This window comes from Polyodon spathula, chromosome 18, assembly GCF_017654505.1.
Source record: "Polyodon spathula isolate WHYD16114869_AA chromosome 18, ASM1765450v1, whole genome shotgun sequence".
Classification (NCBI taxonomy): Eukaryota; Metazoa; Chordata; class Actinopteri; order Acipenseriformes; family Polyodontidae; genus Polyodon; species Polyodon spathula.
The window spans coordinates 33,570,131-33,590,803 of NC_054551.1; the positions used below are offsets into that span (position 1 = coordinate 33,570,131).

At 44.0% G+C, this 20,673-nt stretch overlaps 1 protein-coding gene and 1 long non-coding RNA gene across 9 annotated transcripts in view; both read left to right on the top strand.

The window, feature by feature from the left end:
• LOC121330911 (importin-13-like) overlaps positions 1–19,361 on the top strand; it is a 39,271-nt gene extending 19,910 nt beyond the window's left edge. The window contains exons 5-21 of one of the 8 annotated variants that reach the window (XM_041277871.1): positions 1,633–1,799; positions 2,260–2,380; positions 3,649–3,796; positions 4,577–4,758; positions 8,492–8,518; positions 8,981–9,115; positions 10,251–10,397; positions 11,637–11,717; positions 12,302–12,439; positions 12,687–12,783; positions 14,913–14,965; positions 16,413–16,479; positions 16,602–16,660; positions 17,831–17,920; positions 18,122–18,672; positions 18,712–18,820; positions 19,023–19,361. In XM_041277871.1, the coding sequence (XP_041133805.1) occupies positions 1,633–1,799; positions 2,260–2,380; positions 3,649–3,796; positions 4,577–4,758; positions 8,492–8,518; positions 8,981–9,115; positions 10,251–10,397; positions 11,637–11,717; positions 12,302–12,439; positions 12,687–12,783; positions 14,913–14,965; positions 16,413–16,479; positions 16,602–16,660; positions 17,831–17,920; positions 18,122–18,672; positions 18,712–18,820; positions 19,023–19,112 (2,262 nt within the window). In that variant the 3' untranslated portion in view covers positions 19,113–19,361. Of the gene's footprint in view, positions 1–1,632; positions 1,800–2,259; positions 2,381–3,648; positions 3,797–4,576; positions 4,759–8,491; positions 8,519–8,980; positions 9,116–10,250; positions 10,398–11,636; positions 11,718–12,301; positions 12,440–12,686; positions 12,784–14,912; positions 14,966–16,412; positions 16,480–16,601; positions 16,661–17,830; positions 17,921–18,121; positions 19,000–19,022 lie in introns of those variants that run through there. The other 7 variants (XM_041277872.1, XM_041277870.1, XM_041277874.1 and 4 more) reach the window with 7 other exon arrangements.
• On the top strand, positions 13,136–14,717 carry LOC121330912. The gene is made up of 2 exons (XR_005951916.1): positions 13,136–13,586; positions 13,623–14,717. It is a non-coding gene; the product is annotated as an uncharacterized LOC121330912 (long non-coding RNA).
• Positions 19,362–20,673: the final 1,312 nt, after the last annotated feature.

A 20,673-nucleotide genomic window follows, 5' to 3' on the forward strand; every position in this document is an offset into this window, starting at 1 on the left:
TCGTCAGTATAAAAAGTAAAAACTGTTTAAATTATAAAAATGTGAGACATTTTGAGAAGAAGATTTAATCTTATTTTAATCTTTTTTTTTTTTTTTTTTTACTCAGGAAACATCCAGTTGATTATACTCTGTGCTACTGTATACCTTTAAGATAAAAGCAGCACCTTCAAATAATATAAATCATTCATTCAGTGATGGAATGTTTATTTTTTTTAATGGAAGTATGTCCTGTGTGCTTGAGTAATCATCCCTGTCCTGTAAATGGTTGCTGAGCGTGCTGGTGTACTGTAGTGCAGTCCCTGGGTGGTGTGTTTGCTGAGAGGGAGCTCAGTTCATGAAGCTTCTGGAACATGTTCACGCCTTCCACAATCATTGAGAGGCTAACCCCGCAATAACTGGTAATGTAATCTATAACGATATGGTTAACCATTGCGAGACCATGCGTGGTATACAACATATTGGCCAAACCATCGTTTCAGAACATGAATGACGATTAAACTTTCCTGTTCAAGAAGAGATTGAAATATTTATTGGTGTTCAAAGGAGCAAAGGAAATGGAATGATGAGATGAGGGGGAAGCAGTGTGTGTGTGTGTGTGTGTGTGTGTGTGTGTGTGTCCTGGTTGTGTGTGTGCGTGTGTGTCAGACCATGGGCATGCATCACAGTTGTTGTTGTGTCTATCCTGTTCAACAATGGTACCATGGTGTACTGTCTGGTCAGGCACTGACCAACAAGCAGCAGCTGTGGTCCAGACTCCTTGCATAGCATGGCACAGGGTCTGTAATCAAACTCAGCCCTGTGATCTCATTTTCACAGCCAGACACAGCAGCTTCAGCTGGGGAGAGAAAATAAAAAGAAAAAGCTTCTTAATTGCTTTTTCTTTCTAGCACACATCAAAGACAGCACTCCATCTCACAGTAGCGATTTGAAAAAGCTTTCAGTATTCGTGTTGAAGCCCATTCAGAATGCTGTTGACAGGTCAGAAAAGACTGCATGTTAAAGGGTTAGCAACATTAATTTACAAATGGATTGATTATTCCTCCACACCAGGATATGCAACAGTTTAACAAGCACCTCATCTACAGTGCGTTCCTGAGCAGCTACCAAGACAATAACATCACCGAAACACAATGCAGTTCAGTCCTCGGAGATGATAATAAGACTCCCATTGAATAGCAGTTGGATCCATTCCAGGCTTTAGCAACCATGTATAGATAATAAGAAATTTATATTGTAAACATCCATTATAAACCTGGAATGGGTCTATGCAGCTGCTATGTAAAGGAAAGCTTAACAAGAAAAGGCTGTTGTTAATGATGATGTTATCTTATTGCTAATTGTTCAAATGAGTTTGTTAGGATTGTGTAGCGACGTGCATATTTTATTGTACTGTGAACTGCTCTCATTGCAGCTTTATTGATGGTGCAGCTGTAGGATCCCTGACCTCGTGCTGTGTTTGCGTGTGTGTGCGTGGCTGTGAGGGTGTGGATTCAGTTCTGAAGCTTCTCTGTGGAGTTGGGTGAAGTGTGGCGTCTCGACTCTGATCAGGGAGTCCAGTGCTGTACTGTGCCTGCCCTCCTTCCCGAGGGCGCTGCAGTAAAGGCTGAGCGTGGCCTGTGTTGTGTTTTCCAGGATGACATCATGTCTTTCGAGGCCAACAAGCAAGTGGTTTACATGCAGGTGTACCGGCCCGTCTACTTCCAGCTGGTGGATGTGCTGCTGCACAAGGCGCAGTTCCCTTCCGATGAGGAGTACAGCTCCTGGTCCTCCGACGAGAAGGAGCAGTTCAGGATTTACAGGTGCAGGCATACGGTACACACACACAGGCATACGGTACATACACACACAGGTGTAGGGTACACACACACAGGCATACGGTACACACACACAGGCATACGGTACACACACACACGGGCGTAGGGTACACACACACAGGCATATGGTACACACACACGGGCATAGGGTACACACACACAGACTTACAGTACACAAACACACGCACACAGAATATATATAGGACTTAATTATAGAGAAGCTTTCCCCTGAAAACAAACACTTGCCACCTTTCAATAGATCTGTGAGCATAATAACACAATGTCCAAAATGTGTTTTTATATAAAAAAATCTCAACAACAGCAATACTGAGGTCTAACTTTTATCACGTAGAGTTGTTGTGTGTTGCAGCAGTTTTGTTGTCTTGCGGTGCTGTGTGTAGTTGTTGGCACGGCACTGACCCTGGCTTGTGTGGGTTCATCGCAGGGTTGATATCTCCGACACACTCATGTATGTGTACGAGATGCTGGGAGCAGAGCTGCTGAGTAACCTGTATGACAAACTGGGACGCGTCCTGACCAGCACGGAGCAGCCCGCATCTTGGCAGGTATGCACTGCACTCTACAGAGAGGTCTGCCTCGTCGATACATCGTTTAACACTACATTGATTGCCTGTGTTCTGCATTTGTAATACATGATTCAGAGTAGTTTCTGGACCCGCAAATTGTGGATTTTAAACAATGCATCTAATAGCTAGGTAACTGCAAGAAGCAGCTGATGCAATTTGTATGTATTTGCAATACCTTAGCAGTATGTTTTAGCAGTATGTTTGTCAGCTGTGGGGCCTCTAGTCCAGTCACCTGGGACTCTCTGAATGTGTACAGTATTTAAAGCAGTGCTTCCAGGTTCTCTTTAGAATCTGTAAGGTCTGCTGAGGACTAAACCCATCATCGCTGTGGTGCAGAGGCGGATCAGATAAACGCATTGCTGACAGCTGCAAGAAAGTGAATGGGTGGCACCTTGAGAGCTCAGAGTGTGAGAGCAGTCAGAACGGCAGCCTTCTATCAGATCTGCTGCCACTTCCTGCCGGCGAGGGCCTCATCATTGCTGCTCAGGCAGCGTATGAAGGGGCACCGCGCTCCATTCATCACGCTGCCGAGGACATGATGGCTTCAGAGATACTCCGCAGCCCCTGGGACCCTTGATTTATGAGCCTAGAGCAGACATGTAATGTTCAGCTCTGAATGAAAGTGGTGTATCTGTCAGTGTGGTGTGGGGGAAAAATACACACTGTCAGCTATTTATTCTCATGGGGAAAAAAATAAACTCCAGTACCGGAGAAGAGATCCTGAGAGTTGGCGAAAGCAGTAGTGTATAATATGTGATTCACTGACAGTGAATATTAGGGATAACTAATGTCCCTTCTTTATAATGGGCTTTTTTGCTAACAGTGCAAAGCCATTGCTGAATGCTGTTATTGTGAGTTTCTCAAAGGGGAAGTGCAATCCAGGCACACACACACTCCAGGAATAATAATCACCACAAGACCAGTAGCATGCGTACAACCAGGGCTGTACCTTTACTTCAGGTCAATTTTTTTTTTTAAATCTGTTCCCAGTTCCCTTTTTAAATCAATCCCAGGTCCCTCAGAGGAATTGGATTTGTGAATTGGTTTTAAAAAGGAATTGGAAATGGAATTTCCCCCGACCCTGTTTACAGTGCGTACCGATTGTCCTCTCTGAATCTCTTCCGGGTACGCTCTTCCTGTAATCCCGACGTGCTGCAGAGCTGAAGAAACTTTAGCTTTGTGATCAGGGGTGATTGCAGGCCACCCGTCTCTGAGCCCTGACGCATGTCTGTCTTGCTGTCCCCTAGCACACAGAGGCCCTCCTGTACGGCTTCCAGTCCATCGCAGAGACCATCGATGTGAACTACTCTGACGTCATCCCCGGCCTCATCGGGCTCATCCCCAGGATCAACATCAACAACGTGCAGCTGGCAGACACCGTCATGTTCACCATCGGTACGAGCCTCCCTGGTGCCAGGGGATGAGTGTGCACAGTACTGCACTGTTACTGTACTGCACTATGGCCCTCGCTGGCATTGCAGCATTCCTACATGGCATCAATTTCTGTTCTGCAGTTCAGCAGACTCTGTCTGATCAGAGCAGGGGTTTGTTCAGAGAACTGATCTGTCCATGCTGAAATGCCTTTTCTAGTCTTTTTTTTTATTTAATGTTTTTAGTATATGTCAATATTTATCAGAAATCACCAGAAACCCTTCAAATAAATAAAATACATATATAGCTGTAAATGTTTACATGGTTATCATAGAATTGTCGTGATGAAGTCTGGTTTCTATATAGCTCCTTTCAGCATGATTTTCATTATGACAGCAGCGCAGTTCGGACTAGCGAGAGTCTACATGTTTCTGTATTTTTCTGGTTTTCGATTATCCAACCACGACACAGGTTCACATGCAGTCAGTGTGATGCACAGGGGGGGTCTCGGTACACAACACAGGTTCACATGCAGTCAGTGTGATGCACAGGGGGGTCTCGGTACACGACACAGGTTCACATGCAGTCAGTGTGATGCACAGGGGGGTCTCGGTACACGACACAGGTTCACATGCAGTCAGTGTGATGCACAGGAGGGTCTCGGTACACGACACAGGTTCACATGCAGTCAGTGTGATGCACAGGGTGGGTCTCGGTACATGCTGTACAGGAAGTATCACTTACAGTATATGCTGTTTCTAAATGCGTTTCACCCAATCAAGCTCCTCCTCCCTCTCATCCCAGGGGCCCTGGCAGAGTGGCTGGCGGACCACCCTGTCATGATCAGCAACGTCCTGCCGCTGGTGCTGCACGCGCTGGGTAACCCGGAGCTCTCCATCTCCAGTGTGTCCACACTCAAGAAGATCTGCCGGGAGTGCAAGTACGACCTGCCGCCCTACGCAGCCAACATCGTCGCAGTGTCCCAGGTGAGAGCAAGCACTGCACAGCAAGGCATAGGACAGGCACCTACCTGAAAATTAGAAGTGACAGCACATCAAGCACATCTCAGAAACGTTTGAGATAGACTCTCAGTTAACACCTTGGTGACTCGTGATAGAAGAGTAGAAAGAAATGCTGATATGTTTTGATGAGAAATACTGCCAGCCACAGCAGAAATCAGGATTTTTAATTCCTGCTGATCCTCTGCATTGCTTTCTTTCTTTTTTTTTTTTTTTTTTTTTTTTTGGATCAAAATAGTGTTTTCAGGGCATTTATCTAAGGGCACGGCTGGTGGTGATAGCTGCACTGTATTGTTCTGGCTGCAGGTTTAAGTTATTTAAGCTGCTAAAGAGCATTGGTACATTAGTGTGAATTCCATGTACACATGATTTATACACATCCTAAGACTGGCCAGTTGAAGTTAAACCCTGATTTTACAGACAGCCCCTCGGTAACCTGTCTTGTGTGCTCTGTGCTCTCCTACCCTGTTTTCACAGAAAATGTGCTACTGTATGTATTTAGAAGTGAAAGTCATGTAAAATAATGCCTGTTTGCAATTGGATTATCCTAACAATGTGATTATCCCCCTGATCCCAATTAGTTTGGATAGCAGATGTTTTACTCTGTGTGTGCTGAGCAGCGTTGAAGTCCTGCAGCTATGGGGATCTTGTCTTCTTGTTATTTGGATGGCAGGGTTTATGTCCACACAGTCACAGATTAAAACAGAAACACCTTCGCAGGAATCATGTTTCATAGCTGAAAGCAATTCAGTCAGAAAACCTTGCCTAATTAGTGGCTCTTTCTTGTGTTGAATTTGACATTACAGGGTATGTGGTCTGACCTCCATGTGACCCGCTGTGCTTTGGTCTGCTCTGATCGGAGGTGACTCTTTTTTTTTTTTTTTTTAAGTGAACCTGTGGCCATGGTGCAGTTCAGGCTATTCAAACAGCCTGCCAGCGATGTTCAAAGCAAACCAAGACATGTAAACAGCCTGGAAGAAACAGATCAGTGTATGCAATACTGCAAAATACCACCTTTTCTTTTACAGATTTTTCAGTAGGCAGACTGTAATGACTTCAGTTCCACTCCCAATACACCAGTCTGCATTGTTACTGATTGTTATTATGACACTGCTATAGGACTAGAGTGACCCCCCTTTATAACGCTGTACTGGGAGCCATTGACGAGGGACGTGCAATTTGTGTTCCACTTTTTAACCAGTGCTGCTGTGATGGCATTATGGGGCAAATGGGATCCATGACCACCGACTGTTTGCAGATGGTGTGTTTTGGCGAGCTGTGGAAAAAAACCCCCGGCTGTCCCTTTACCGAATTTTCATGCTTAAAATATCTCCAGCACTAATAAGGTACCAGTTTGTTTCCTGCTGCGTCTGGCTCTGTTTTTTCATTTTTTTTCTTTTATCTGGTTGAGTTTCTGTGGGAAGGGAGTACCTTCCTAAAGAGTGCAGCACAATTCATTGCATTACATTTCCTCCCCTGTCTTGCTGAAGGTAATTTCACTCTCTTCCTTTCTAATGAAAAGTGTCATTTGCATTTCTTGATGATAATGTGACACTAAAGGCAGCTGGATGCCAGAGTGACACGCTGAGGCAGTTACTGGGGATACACACACAACCTGCTTGCTTGCTCAGTTTTATGGAAGCATCACTGATGTTCCTTTTACATGGTTTGCAAAGCAGCTGACACTGAGCAGAGCATGTGCCCAGCCCCATCCCTGTGCAAACAGTCCCATTCTCTGAGAGATGAGATGACATGAGATTGCATTGCTGTCAGTGGTGTGGTTTCTTCACATTTCATTTTCGTTCTTTCACCGTGTTCATTTTCTGCAGACACACTGTCTGTGTGAGATTATTTGAAAGAAACAAAGGAGGCTTGATGGATAAAATGTCCTGTCCAGAGAAGAAATAAAGATTCACTAGTCTCTGTGGGAAATGAGGGAGATATGAATATGAATATTTGTCAGACCCCAAAAAGGATTTCGGAACGTCAGAGAAAACAAAATATCAAAAGAGAACAAAGTTTGATGTGGCATCCTGGGAATGCAGTGTTTTGTAGCTGGACTGGTGATGATGATGAATACAGTGTCTTAGCTACTCTGTAAGGATGTGTCCAGTTTGGATTATGCTGATTTGACAATTGCAGTAAACAAATAAACATGTCATTATTTCCCTGCTTTGTTTATTCTCACATGAAAGCAAGGAATCTGAGCTTTGACGGATCATTTAATTAGGATAATTAGGGCGCAACATAAATGAACTGTGAAAGGAAGCTGTTGCTTTTGCTAATGAAGTAGATTTTAATTTCCAAACTATAAACTATTCTGTGTACAAACTAAACAACCAGGGCCCCAAAGACAGACATGTGGAGTCAGGTTTTTTTTGGATATTAAGGGCCAGTTCACACCTACTTTGTCTGGTTCGATTCGGTTCATTGGGCAACGTGTAGCAAAGTGTAAAAAAGCACAATGAAAGCATGGTAATGCAGAGGTAAGCATGGTAAAGCACAGACAGGTATGGAAACCATATTATAAAAGCATGGCAGACCAGTGTAAACTATGGGACATGTATAGTGTAACCATAGGATAAACTCTTCAGCAGGGTCGGGGTTAATTCCTGATTTTCAATTCCATTTCCAATCCCTTTTTAAAATCAATTCCCAATTCCTCTTTTGAAGGCTGTAGAATTGAATTGATATTAGAGAGACACAATCATTGTTGCGATTGTTCAACACGTTTGAAGCCAGTTTAATTGACTAACAGTGTTGCCTCAGATGCTCATTTGGACAGAATGCTGCTAATTGCAATTGTGATCAATGATGTGTTGGAATTGATTAAAAGGGAATAGGAATGGGAAATGGAATTTCACCTAACACCAGGGGCTGAAGCTGTGTGTTCCCCAGATAATGAAGATCACTTTTAATGTTTGGAAAATGTTTTTTTTTTAATTGAAAAACAAGATCTTGCAACTTTCAGAAAGAAAATGTGGAAGCTGCTTTGTGGCGTGTGTATGTGATTAGCTGGCACGATTGGCATGTGTATGTGATTAGCTGGCACGATTGCCGTGTGTATGTGATTAGCTGGCACGATTGGCATGTGTATGTGATTAGCTGGCACGATTGCTGTGTGTATGTGATTAGCTGGCACGATTAGCACACATCCAGATTATACATCCATAACTTGTAATACAATTTCTTGGAACCGCTTTCGAATCTCAAAGGGAGAGTTTTTAATGCAATTAGAGACACTGTGATAAAGAACCGTGTGCAATGATCGTCTGGCTAATGCTGAGAAGATTCGTTTAGGTCAGCACTTAAGGTACAATGTCGGTGTTTTAGGATTTGACTTTTATAATTAAATTAAGTATTGTGTCTGGAGCAATGTTCAGACCTTGGTGTGCTGTACATTTTAACACAGGACAGAATGAATAACCTTACCATGCCAACAGTGGTTTGTATGAATATTGTGGTTATAGAGTTGCAGTGCATCTCTTCAATGGAAGGCTCTGTCAATGTATTTTGGATTGCTGTGACGTTCCTCTCATTGCTCCTTGGTTTTATGTTAATTTAGGGATCTGTTAGATGATTTGCTTTTTCTTCTACTGTGTATATAATGAATGTGTTCCAGCTGCTTGGTGTGCCAGTGCCGTGCTTATTTATTCACAAGCCCAGTTAACCTCATGTCTTTCTTACCATCTTTCCTCAGGAGGTGCTGATCAAACAGATTCACAAGGTTGGTAAAACCACATTAATTGAAAATGTCATCAGAAAATCTTGTGCAAGATGTACAGTAAATAAAGAACAGCTTCTGTGTTTAAGCACATCTTTTTTCTAGTACAATTTAAAAAAAAAAAAAAAAAGTGTGTGTGTATATATATATATATATATATATATATATATATATATATATATATATATATATATATATATATATATATATATATATATATATATATATATAAAATTGATTAAATCGGCAGAGTGGAGATATATAAATATATACACCGACCTACGTGCGAACCCAAGCCAGACTCCAAAGTCGTATCTAGGACTCCTTAGACTTGTAGGTCGTTCTCATCGGTAACCAAACAGAATGCAAGGATGTTAATTGATCCATTGTGTAGATGTGAGCGTGTGTGCATATTATCACTGTGGCTAACCTCCCCACCCCTCTGCCCTCTCCCCTCTCTCACAGACCAGTCAGTGTATGTGGCTGATGCAGGCGCTGGGGTTTCTGCTGTCAGCACTGCCAGTGGAGGAGATCCTGAGGAATCTGCAGTCCCTCATCTCCCCCTACATCCAGCAGCTGGAGAAGCTAGCCAGTGAGACGGTGAGCCCACTTTCCTTACAAAAATCATATAAGGCCTTTCAGCCTCACTGCAGTCGTCGGTCGAGAAGCTGGCCAGCAGTAGGTGTTTCTCATTGGAAAGGGTTAGTAAATGGCTTTGAAAGCGTCGTCTCTTTGGTAAGCATGCATACTTAGTCGTCTGATTCATTGACTGCATGATTAACTTCTCCACTACACCTCGAATTCCCTCCTGTGCTGGTGGGATTCTGCTCAATGTGAAAAATAACCTTTTAGAGTCTGATCAAACCACGTTGCGGACACAGCTATATAAATGAGTCAGTTGATGGCTAAGAGATAATTGGAAGTTGTCTGCCCTTGTGCTGTCCCAGAGCTTCTTTGAGCTGTGCTAGAATGAATGTTGAGAGTCATTTGTTTTGTTTTTTACGCTACCTCATAAACTCATTGTGCTTTTTAATGTGTTTGGTTTTGTTTTGTTGTTTTGTAATGCTGTTAAATGATTCGATGATGGGATTAATTGTAGTGTCCCGAGTCTCACACTCACTGGCTCACTATATCAGTGCAATGAACCATAGCTAATGCCTTGTTCATATCCCACCAGAGAAGGCAGATCAGTGCCCTGTGCGAAGGGAAAGGGTGTGGAAGGAGCTTGTGCATTTGTGCCAGTCCCAGTGCACCCCACAGAGATTCTAATTGCCAGCTCTTACTGGTACACAGATCCCTGCTGCTAGTGGAGCATTCATCATCAGCTGTACTCAAGTGTGGATGCCTGTGTGGAAGAGAGAGCCCTAAAACAACTGTGTAATTACTCATTAATCACAGTCATTAGGACTGGTGAGCGGGCAGGGAGGAGATCGGAAAAGCTTCCGTTACAATCAGCTGGCAGCTAGTAATCATGTTAGTGTGTAGGTGTGTGTGTGTTGCAGGCTTTCATGATTTCAATTTGGAAGCTGCTGTTCGGGTTTTTCATTATCATTGTTAATGTTGTGAGTACTGTAATTTTGCAGTTTACAGTAGCCCTCAGTTTGAGAAGTGCTGTTCTAACCCTTGTGTGTGTGTTTGTTTTCTTTCTCAGTTTGAGAAGTGCTGTTTCTAACCCTTGTGTGTGTGTGTGTGTGTGTGTGTGTGTGTGTGTGTTTTGTTTTCTTTCTTCGTAAAGCCCAACCCTTCCAATAAGCTGGCGATCATTCACATCCTGGGTCTGCTGTCCAACCTGTTCACCACGCTGGACATCACGCGCCACGACGACGACTCTGGGGAGGGCAGTGAGGTCAAGAAGAAGCTGGTCGAGCCTGGGCCCAACCCGGTGAGCAGAGCTGCTGCCTGCACCTGTTTACCATGTTCACCTGCACAGGGGATCGAGCCCTTGTACAATCCATGTGCAGGGTTTACATGCCCAACCCAATGGGGTTCGGAGGAATCGGTGCTTCACTACAATCCTACGAAAACCCCCTTTACCCCCAATTCCAGAGCAAAACTGGTTTGCATCCACAATAGATATCATCCATAGCTGTTAAACACTCAATAGTGAGACATTTAGAAATACTTCAACGTAATAAATTCAAGTCTTTCTCAATGGGCACCCCAGTCTGACCTCGCACTTACAGGGATAATGGCTTACTGGTTGTACACAAGTGCATCTGGATCAAATAACTACAAGTGAAGAATGAAAATAATTAAAAGATAAAAGATGTACAATGCTTCCTTGTGTTTTTGATGTCTGACTTGCACATCAAGAAATAATGAAATGCTGAGAACATATATAAATACTGACCCATGTATAAATAGTGAGCCTCTCTGGACTGCCTCATTGCTGCCGGCTCCTCTCAGCAGACTTGCAGACTGGAGCTGTGCTGGGAGACGGGGGGTCAGGTCACTGAGTTAATCTGCCGGGCTGGCTGTGTGTTCCAGGCTCGCTGAGCCAAGGTCACTCGATCTGAATAAAATCCCTTTTCCAGGCTGTTTCTTCAATTCCCCTAGCACTGAGTATCACAGGCATAACAGACAGTTCCCAAACACAGAATACAAATGTAGAAAAAAAAAAACACCTCCTGGAACCTCCCTGACATGTTAATGATGCTGCTATTGTACTATTGGAATGTAAGCATCTATGATAGGGGTGCGTGATTGTAATACAAGGAGCAATATACATGTGCAGTAGCATACAGTGTTATTGCCTAGTTCAGCTTTTTACTCCTGAATTGTTTGAGTTGCTGACAGGCCTCTGTATGTCTGTCTGTCTCTCCCGCTGTCTGTGCCTCTCTGTCTGTCTCTCTCGCTCTCTCTGCCTGTCTGTCTGTCTCTCTCGCTCTCCCTCTCTGTCTGTCTCTCTCGCTCTCTGTGCCTCTGTCTCTCTCTCTCTCGCTCTCTGTGCCTCTGTGTCTGTCTCTCTCGCTCTCTGTGCCTCTGTGTCTGTCTCTCTCGCTGTCTGTGCCTGTGTTTGTCTCTCTCGCTGTCTGTGCCTCTCTGTCTCACTGTCTGTGCCTCTGTCTGTCTCTCACTGTCTGTCTGTCTCTCTCACTGTCTGCGCCTCTGTCTGTCTCAGGTGGTGGTCGTGCTTCAGCAGGTCTTCGCTCTCATACAGACGGTGCTCAGCAAGTGGCTCAATGACTCCCAGGTGGTTGAGGTGAGTGCCTCTATGAGAGTCAATGCATTTAACATGATAACAGCACCCTTTATACACTTCTCCTGATGGGCTTAAATGGTGCTTTCAATGATTTCTAAGCAAGCCTGTCAACAGGACTTATAATGGGAGACATAGAGAGAAAAGGGAGAAGGTAAATGGTATGCTTGAGGCTATTTACTCTTTTAAAAAAAAGGGAGGGGGGTATTGAACAAAAAAGACAGAAGAACAGTGAGAAAGGCGGTTGTGTACAAACTGGGGTGTAACACTGGTTGAGCTAGCTTCATATTGAATCTTTTCTGAAACACACTGGTTCGGTTTGATTTCAAGCTGCCTTTGTTCCTGTTCTCTCAGTAGTCTCAGTAGTTTCCAGTGCTGTCTGTAAATATTTTCAGACCCCAAGGGGAAAATAAAATAATGTTGACAGTCATGTAATTGGTTGTCAAGGAATTAATCATTCCTGCCGAGAGAAAACTTTTAAGCTACTTCAAACCGTTCTGCTGTAATTGTAATTATAACTGAGCTCAGGTCTGCCGGGTAATGCCTTGCTGAATAATAAATGTGTGTGTGCGTTTGCGGTGCTGCAGGCGGTGTGTGCGATCTTTGAGAAGTCTGTGAAGACGCTGCTCCATGATTTCACCCCCATGGTCTCTCAGCTGTCGGAGATGCTCGGGCAGATGTACAGCACCATCCCTCAGGCCTCCGCACTGGACCTCACTCGCCAGGTAACCCGGACACTCCCTCGCACTGGACAGGTAACCCAGACACTCCCTCGCACTGGACAGGTAACCCAGACACTCCCTCGCACTGGACAGGTAACCCAGACACTCCCTCACTCTCGCACTTTCTGCAGCTGGCCCCCGGTTCCTGTCACCAGTGCTGGTGGGGGGGGTCAGTCCGTTTGCAATGCTCTACTGGGTTCATTTTGGGTTTTCGATGCTAGATCTTAGTCGCTCTTTATTCTGTTTTCAGATGGTCCATATCTTTGCCAGTGAGACTGAACACTTCCCACCAATCGAAATGCTCTTCCAGCTGGTTACTACGGTAACACTCTCCATTTTCCAACAAGGTATGTCCCTGGAGGCTCATTGCCGCTAAAGTGGGGGGTCACAGGCAGTGAGACAGACAGACACACAGGGGTGTGAGAGGCAGTGAGACAGACAGACACACAGGGGTGTGAGAGGAAGTGAGACAGACAGACACACAGGGGTGTGAGAGGAAGTGAGACGGACAGACACACAGGGGTGTGAGAGGCAGTGATGAGGTTGGGGTCAAGGGGAGGGGTTAGAGTCAGTGAGGGAATGGGATGAGTGGTTTGAGACAGTTGGAGCAGAGAGGGAGGGAGAGATCATAGGCAGGCTTGTCATACTGGGATGTGTTTTCCAGCAGGGGGGTGGGGGGTGGGGGGATAGGTACTGGTGCAGGTTTGGCATCATCATAATATGTCTTAATGTAACACTGTTTTACTAATATTGGTACACAAACATCCTGTATAAAAATAAAAAAAAAACTGCCTAATAATAAATAATCAAATAAACAAACAAGAATAGATCTGCTTTACCTTTAGACCAGCATTGCTCTAGTGCATCCCGGGGGATCATTTAAAGGAAAGAGGCCCCTACGCTGTGCTGTCAGTGGAGAAGGGGGTTCTTTGTGAAGGGCAGTGCAGTGCTGCGGCAGAGCCTCTGAGGCTTGGTGCGTGAGGGATCGCACATGGCAAGGGTGGGAGGAAACCAGGGGCGGTGCGGCTGGATCTCACTGAGCAGCCAAGCCTGTTTCATTCCTCACACCATAGAGACCAGCAAAGAATCAAACCTGTTAAATAACTCAGGAATGAAAGCCATGTGAACAGAGCCCAGAGTGTTCAATGAGGTTCCAAACTGGATAGAGCCCAGAGTGTTCAGTGAGGTTCCAAACTGGATAGAGCCCAGAGTGTTCAGTGAGGTTCCAAACTGGATAGAGCCCAGAGTGTTCAGTGCGGTTCCAAACTGAATAGAACCCAGAGTGTTCAGTGCGGTTCCAAACTGAATAGAACCCAGAGTGTTCAGTGAGGTTCCAAACTAAATAGAGCCCAGAGTGTTCAGTGAGGTTCCAAACTGAATAGAGTCCAGAGTGTTCAGTGAGATTCCAAACTAGCTAGTTTAACAACCAGACTTAAGGAGGAAACACCAATGATGTTCCATATGAAACAGCAAACCCTCATTTATTATGAATGGGCACAATGTGAACAGACCGCTCTGGTATTAGTAGATCATTGTTGACATGTTAGGAATTCAGTCCAATAGAGTCCTGTGCTGGATCGTGTTTTTCTAATGCTGGCGGAGGGTTACCTATGCTTATCTTTCTGTAGAGGAATTCCAATTCTACACACAAGTGTATGGTGAAGTGTTTAAAGAGCTGCTAGATACAGGTTCTGAAATACCACAGCTCTGTACTGGTATTCATCTACTCACATCTATAAGGCATGCATGAATGAACATGTCTGACAGCCCCCTGGTGAGCGAGTAAGAGGGTATGAATGCATGCCTTATACATGCAATCAACGTCGTTGTAACAGGGCTGAATTCAAAATGAACTCGCAGGAAATGCATACAATATTCAGGTGTTATCATGTGGTATTCAGCCGGAATTCATTATGAATCTGTGGCCATTCTGTTAGTTTTACTGTCATGACTGAAACACTCAATGATACGCCCAGCGGTTCTAAACCAGGAGGAGATTACATTAGTTAAGGTAAGTGTGATATTTCAGACCTGTGTCAAGTTGCTAATAACAATAAGTAAAAAAATAAAATAAAATAAAAACAAAGTTGTTCGGAAAGCATCCTCTCCAGCGCCCTCCAGAGGCGTGTTCTAGCTAGTGCAGACTGTCTGGGCAGGGCATTGTGCTTCATCATCAGAGCAATGTGTCTGCCGTTCCTGGCCCTGCTCCTGGGTTCCGGACCCTCCCGCACACCCCTTCTATTTTGCAGTTATGTTCTTTTATTTTAGGTTTTGAACAGTTTCATGTTTCTGTATGTTGTTTTTTTTAACTGTTTTGAGCTTCACATGTCCTTTTTCCCCTCCTTTCACTTGTTAATTATTTCAATGATTTTTTCCACATGACTAGAAAACAATTGAGTTGCTCTTTGTATATTCTTCTTCTTCTTCTTCTTCTTCTTATTATTATTTCTTAAGTTACATCTTTATTATATTTTAGGGCCCAGGGATCATCCTGATATTGTTGATTCATTTATGCAACTCCAGGCGCAGGTGTGTTTTTAGTTTCTTATTTCATTCACTTTCAGTTTCCTCTCTTCTTCTCTTTCTCTTTGTTTTAAATTCGGTTTAGATCCTTATTATTTTGTATTCTTTCCTGTTGATCACAGTCTGTGTGTGGGCACTAATGGCATGCCCTGCTGTGATGCTGTTTTGCGGCTCCCTGTCACACAGCAGCCTTGCTGATTGCTGCAGGCATGCTGTTCTGAGCAGGGTGTTTATAGCAGGTCTGTCTGTCTGTCCAGGCTGGCACCGGGAGTACTGCTGGATCTGAGGGGCTGCGTGGAAACAAAGCAAGCAAAGACACAGGGCTGATAGGGATCCCAGACTGCATGTTTAAAGGATAATGGATACTCTTTGATGTACCAGCTGTACTGATAGAGAGGTCACTGGGGTGCTTTTATCTTGCATAGAAGACAATTAAAAGGCGTCCAAACTCCAAAATACCAGAGGAATGTCCATCACACCAAGGTGTGCAGCTGCAGGAGCAAAACATCCGAATAAAACAACTGCACAGTAAGTCTTTCCAGCTGAAGAATATCTTTATTGCGGAATCACAATGGAAATCCCCACACGTTCCAACAGCAGCGTCTTTTCAAGGGAATTCTCAGAAAAGTCTAAAAAGCCAAACTCTGCCTTGATATTTTGTAGTGAATATATGCAGAAATATAGACTGAATCACTTGGATCCTTTAGGACCAGACTTGGCAAAGTTCTGAGATCAGTCAGCTACTAGGAACAAGATGGTCCAAATGGCCTCCTCTCGTTCGTAAACGTTTTTGTGTTCTTGCAGTATGTTCTTATTTCTTTGGTTGTAGCTGGAGGTCCGGAGTGGGTTCTGGTAGTGGTGAATGGGTTTGGATCCACAGTACTCCGTGTCTCCCTGGAACAGCACCCTCTAGTGTTCTCAAATGATTATAACTTCAAATTCCTTAAAATATATTAGTTTTTTTTCAGGGTTTTTTTTTTTTATCCTATTTTCTTTATTTCCAACCTTTTGTGAAGAAAATCTTTGAAAATTCATAACTTTTCCCGTTCCATCCAAAATATTTTTCTGAAACATCAGTTGTCTTTTACATGTAATGATTTTGTTACATATTTGATAAAAAAAAAAAAAAAAATCATCATGCCTTTTAATTAATTTAAATTTTACTGTTTGGTTTTGCAGTATGTTTTTTAAATTTGTTATTGCATTTAATAATTTTGTATTGATTTTGTTTTGTTTGTTTTATTTCAAAAGAAGAAAAGAAACAAACCCTTAAGTGACCTAGTCAAATTAAAAAAAAAAAAAGAATTCCAGAATAAGCACCAAAATGAAAGGCAGGTAAGAGGAGTTTGTGAGGGCTTGTGTGAGGTTTCCACTGGGTCCTGTGACTCGGAGATTGCCCGCTGCTCTATCAATAGGCTCGTCTGCCTTTTCAAATGCTTTGTCTGCTTTGTAGGCTCTCAAAAGGAAACCTGAATTGTTCTTGTCTGAGAATCTTGATGTGAAGGCTGTGTTTCACTGCGGTGAGTATACCAGCCCTCTTTCTTTGGTTATTTTCCCTGTATGTAAAGCTGTGTCAGTATTTCCCCATTCCTGTGATGTGCCCCACATGTGTCTCAGTAGCTCTTCTTCTGTGTGTGTACAGGAGCCCTGTCCCTCAAGTTCCCAGAGGCACCCACAGTGAAGGCCACCTGCCTCTTCTTTGTAAGTAGCGCTGTCCTGAAGAAGACGCTCCTGCTCACACACTGTCCCTGTCACTTTACTTGTGTTCCCGACACTATTCAAAATAAGAAGCTTTTCTCGAAGCTGCCCTACAGGATCAACCAGAGAAACCAGGTCCTGGGAGGGCCGTTTAAATTCTCAAGCATCTGGCTGGAAGAAGGGTCTGTCCTGTAGGAGAATTAACTGATCCAACTGAAGGCTCATTGATTATCTTTAATAGCTGTGCTGTTTCTCTGTGTAACTGTGCCCTGTCTTGAACTGTGTGCAGATTATTATTATTATTATTATTATTTATTATTATTATTATTATTATTATTATTATTATTAGCAGACGGCCTTATTACAACTGTTACAAAGTAACACGATACAAAGTATCCTTACAAAATATCACAGTGCAGAATTTACGTTACAGAATATCACATTAGAGTTAAGAGCAGTTTTACAGTACAATAGACAGTAGAAAATAAGATCAAATTCAAATAAGAGCAAAGTCAAGAATACAGTAAATAATAATTACCTTTTAGAGCGAGTTCGACTAAGAGCAGTTAAATTATAGTAAAAATATGTGCTTATACGAGTAAAGGCCAGTAAGCGCTCATAGTGAGTACGATAAATGGACAAACAACAATTTCAAATAAGCAGTTACCACAAACATGAATGTGGATATCTAAGAGTAGAATCAAGTACAAAATAAAGTGAATAGTTTACGAGCAGTAGTAGAATATGGCAAGGTATGAACGGTTCAGTATGAGTACAAGCTGGTGCAAGTACTGGTACAATTTGGGTGTCATATAGTCCAGTATGGTCGAGAGTTGTGAGGTTTTCAGATGCTGTCTGAACTGAAGGTTTGTCAGCTCTGTGTGATGATGCCACCTCTGTGTAACTGTGCCCTGTCTTAAACTGTGTGCAGTGCGATGCCAGCTCTGTGTAACTGTACTCTGTCTTGAACTGTGTGCAGTGCGATGCCAGCTCTGTGTAACTGTGCCCTGTCTTGAACTGTGTGCAGTGCGATGCCAGCTCTGTGTAACTGTGCCGTGTCTTGAACTGTATGCAGTGCGATGCCAGCTCTGTGTAACTGTGCCGTCTTGAACTGTATGCAGTGCGATGCCAGCTCTGTGTAACTGAGCCCTGCCCCTCGCTGTCTTGTTTCAGACGGAGCTGCTGCCTCACTGTGGAGACGTCCCTCCCATCGGGCAGGTGGTGCATGAAGATGGCAAGCTGCTGCTGCAGGCTGTGCTAGAGGTGAGAGGAGAGCAGACGAGAGGACAGACCCAGCCGACCACTGTGCTGCTGCTTGATTATATACTCTTTATTTTTTTATTTGCATGTATGGCAACTTTATTTTATTTGACACATGTAATTATGATTTTGATTTAAAAAATTTAAATAAAAAGAGGACGCCCACACACAGCAGCACCTGACCCCAGTATTTTGTCCTGGCAGGGGATCGGAGGCCAGTGTTCCCGGACCCTGGTTGACCAGTTTGCAGAGATCCTGTTTGCTCTGCACAAGCACTGCTTCAGCTACCTGTCGCTGTGGCTCAAGGAGGTGCTGCAGCAGCCAGGCTTCCCTTCCTCACGCATCACCCAAGAGCAGAAAAACACCTTCACCCAGCAGATCCTCAGGTACTCCCTCCACTCCCTCTCCATTCCCCTTGCACAGTCATCCAGGAGACACCTTCACCCAGCAGATCCTCAGGTACTCCCTCCACTCCCTCTCTCCATTCCCCTTGCACAGTCACCCAGGAGACACCTTCACCCAGCAGATCCTCAGGTACTCCCTCCACTCCCTCTCTCCATTCCCCTTGCACAGGCATCCAGGAGACACCTTCACCCAGCAGATCCTCAGGTACTCCCTCCACTCCCTCTCCATTCCCCTTGCACAGGCATCCAGGAGACACCTTCACCCAGCAGATCCTCAGGTACTCCCTCCACTCCCTCTCCATTCCCCTTGCACAGTCATCCAGGAGACACCTTCACCCAGCAGATCCTCAGGTACTCCCTCCACTCCCTCTCTCCATTCCCCTTGCACAGGCATCCAGGAGACACCTTCACCCAGCAGATCCTCAGGTACTCCCTCCACTCCCTCTCCATTCCCCTTGCACAGGCATCCAGGAGACACCTTCACCCAGCAGATCCTCAGGTACTCTCTCCCTGTCCATGAACCCCCCCTCCCTACATTCCCCTTGAAGACTTGCTTGAATTGTTTTCATTTCTTATCACCATTTTGTAATTCATAATTCAAGCATGCCATTGAAAGACAGACTGGGTTTGATTTCTCCATGACACGTTTCTTGGTTCAGTCTTCTTCTAGCAGAGTGCATTGTCTGGGTTGTGTGTTTCAGGGAGCGTGTGAACAAGCGGCGAGTCAAGGAGATGGTGAAGGAGTTCACGCTGCTGTGCCGTGGTCTGCATGGCACAGATTACGTGGCTGACTACTGACCAGGCTGTGAACCGGCCTGCCCAGCGCTTAACAGACCTGCGTGGGTCAGTTAGACTTCTCCGTAAAAGACAAACGTACTCAACATGTAAAGATTTCAGACAGATCCAATCATCGTCTTGCTTGCTCCCCTGGTATCCTGGCACACAGTGCTGCTGTGATGTAAACTGAAGACACTTCTTCTGAAGAACAAGAAAAATTCTTTCCTCTTTAACAAAAATGTGCGTGTGTATGTGTGTGTGTGTGTGTGTATATATATATATATATATATATATATATATATATATATATATATATATATATATATATATATATATATATATTACACACACACACGTGGTATAGGATATATATATATATATATATATATGTTGTAAAGGAATCTTGTCTCTCTCTCCACACCGCATAGAGGAGCAGGTCTTGCCCTGGAAAATTCAGACTGTTTCCTAACGCATGCTTTCTGAACCCAGAACAAGTACTTCAAATTTTCTTCCTGAGATGCATCACAAATAAAGACTGTTTTCTAAGAACAACGTTTAGAGCTGCACTGCCGTTGGACTTGGGTGGCTGAGGGAGGGAAGGGTAGGATGGCGGTTGCATTCTTAGCTGTATCATTTGATTTTATTTTTTTAAAACGTATACTTGCAGCTATAGGAACTGCTGGTTATTAAAGACATCAAGAAGCGTAAGAGTGTTGACTTGCGCGTCGCTAACATACTGGGTATTCTGTGTATGTGATTTAAAACAGTGTGTGTATTTAAAGCTGTGTGGTGACAGTTGTGAATTCTGTGGGGTCTGTTTGTTTTTTCACATTTATGAACAACAATACGTAGACTGTGCACTACTATACTTACTTGTGGATGAGATCCAATATGAACTGCTGCTGAAAGGTGGAAAGAAAAAAACTTTAAATTGAAAACGACTATGATAATAAGAACGATGCTAAATATTATAATTGTGCACTTTAGCAAACGGTCCTGCGTTGCTCTGCTTTGTAAAGATTAACCACTAGAATGCAGACAAACCAACTGTTTCTTCCTAATCTCGCACTCCCCACCTCCTCGTTGATCGTTTGTGACATTTCCAGATTGACCCTACAATTGCAACGTCGAACAAGACCATCTTTCAGCAAGTGTTTTGTACGACTTGTGTAAAGCAGGCTGCAAACATGGCTTCTAATGTTCTCTGCTGTTCTGCAACATTGAGCGGCAGGCATATAAGGCGGGGGGGGGGCGGCGGCTTTCTGTTTTGTTTTTACAGTGGATGAGGGATATTTCACAAGCGTTATCCTTTGCAAACCACCATCATCTTGAATATGGAATCGTTTGCAGAAGCACAACTGGAATCCAGCTGTTTCTTGAGGGCTCCTGGCCAGACAATTGTAAATAAGGGGCTAATGCACACATGGCCCCTGAAGATGGCTCTCCTCTTTCAGGCTGTAAACCCTGTCCTGCCCTGCAGCAACAAAGTGGGAGCGTGGCTGGGCTGAGCTGAGATGTGAGGGGTCTGAATTGTAAAACGTACATGAAGGCATCCTGTTGTAATTTGGGGGTATG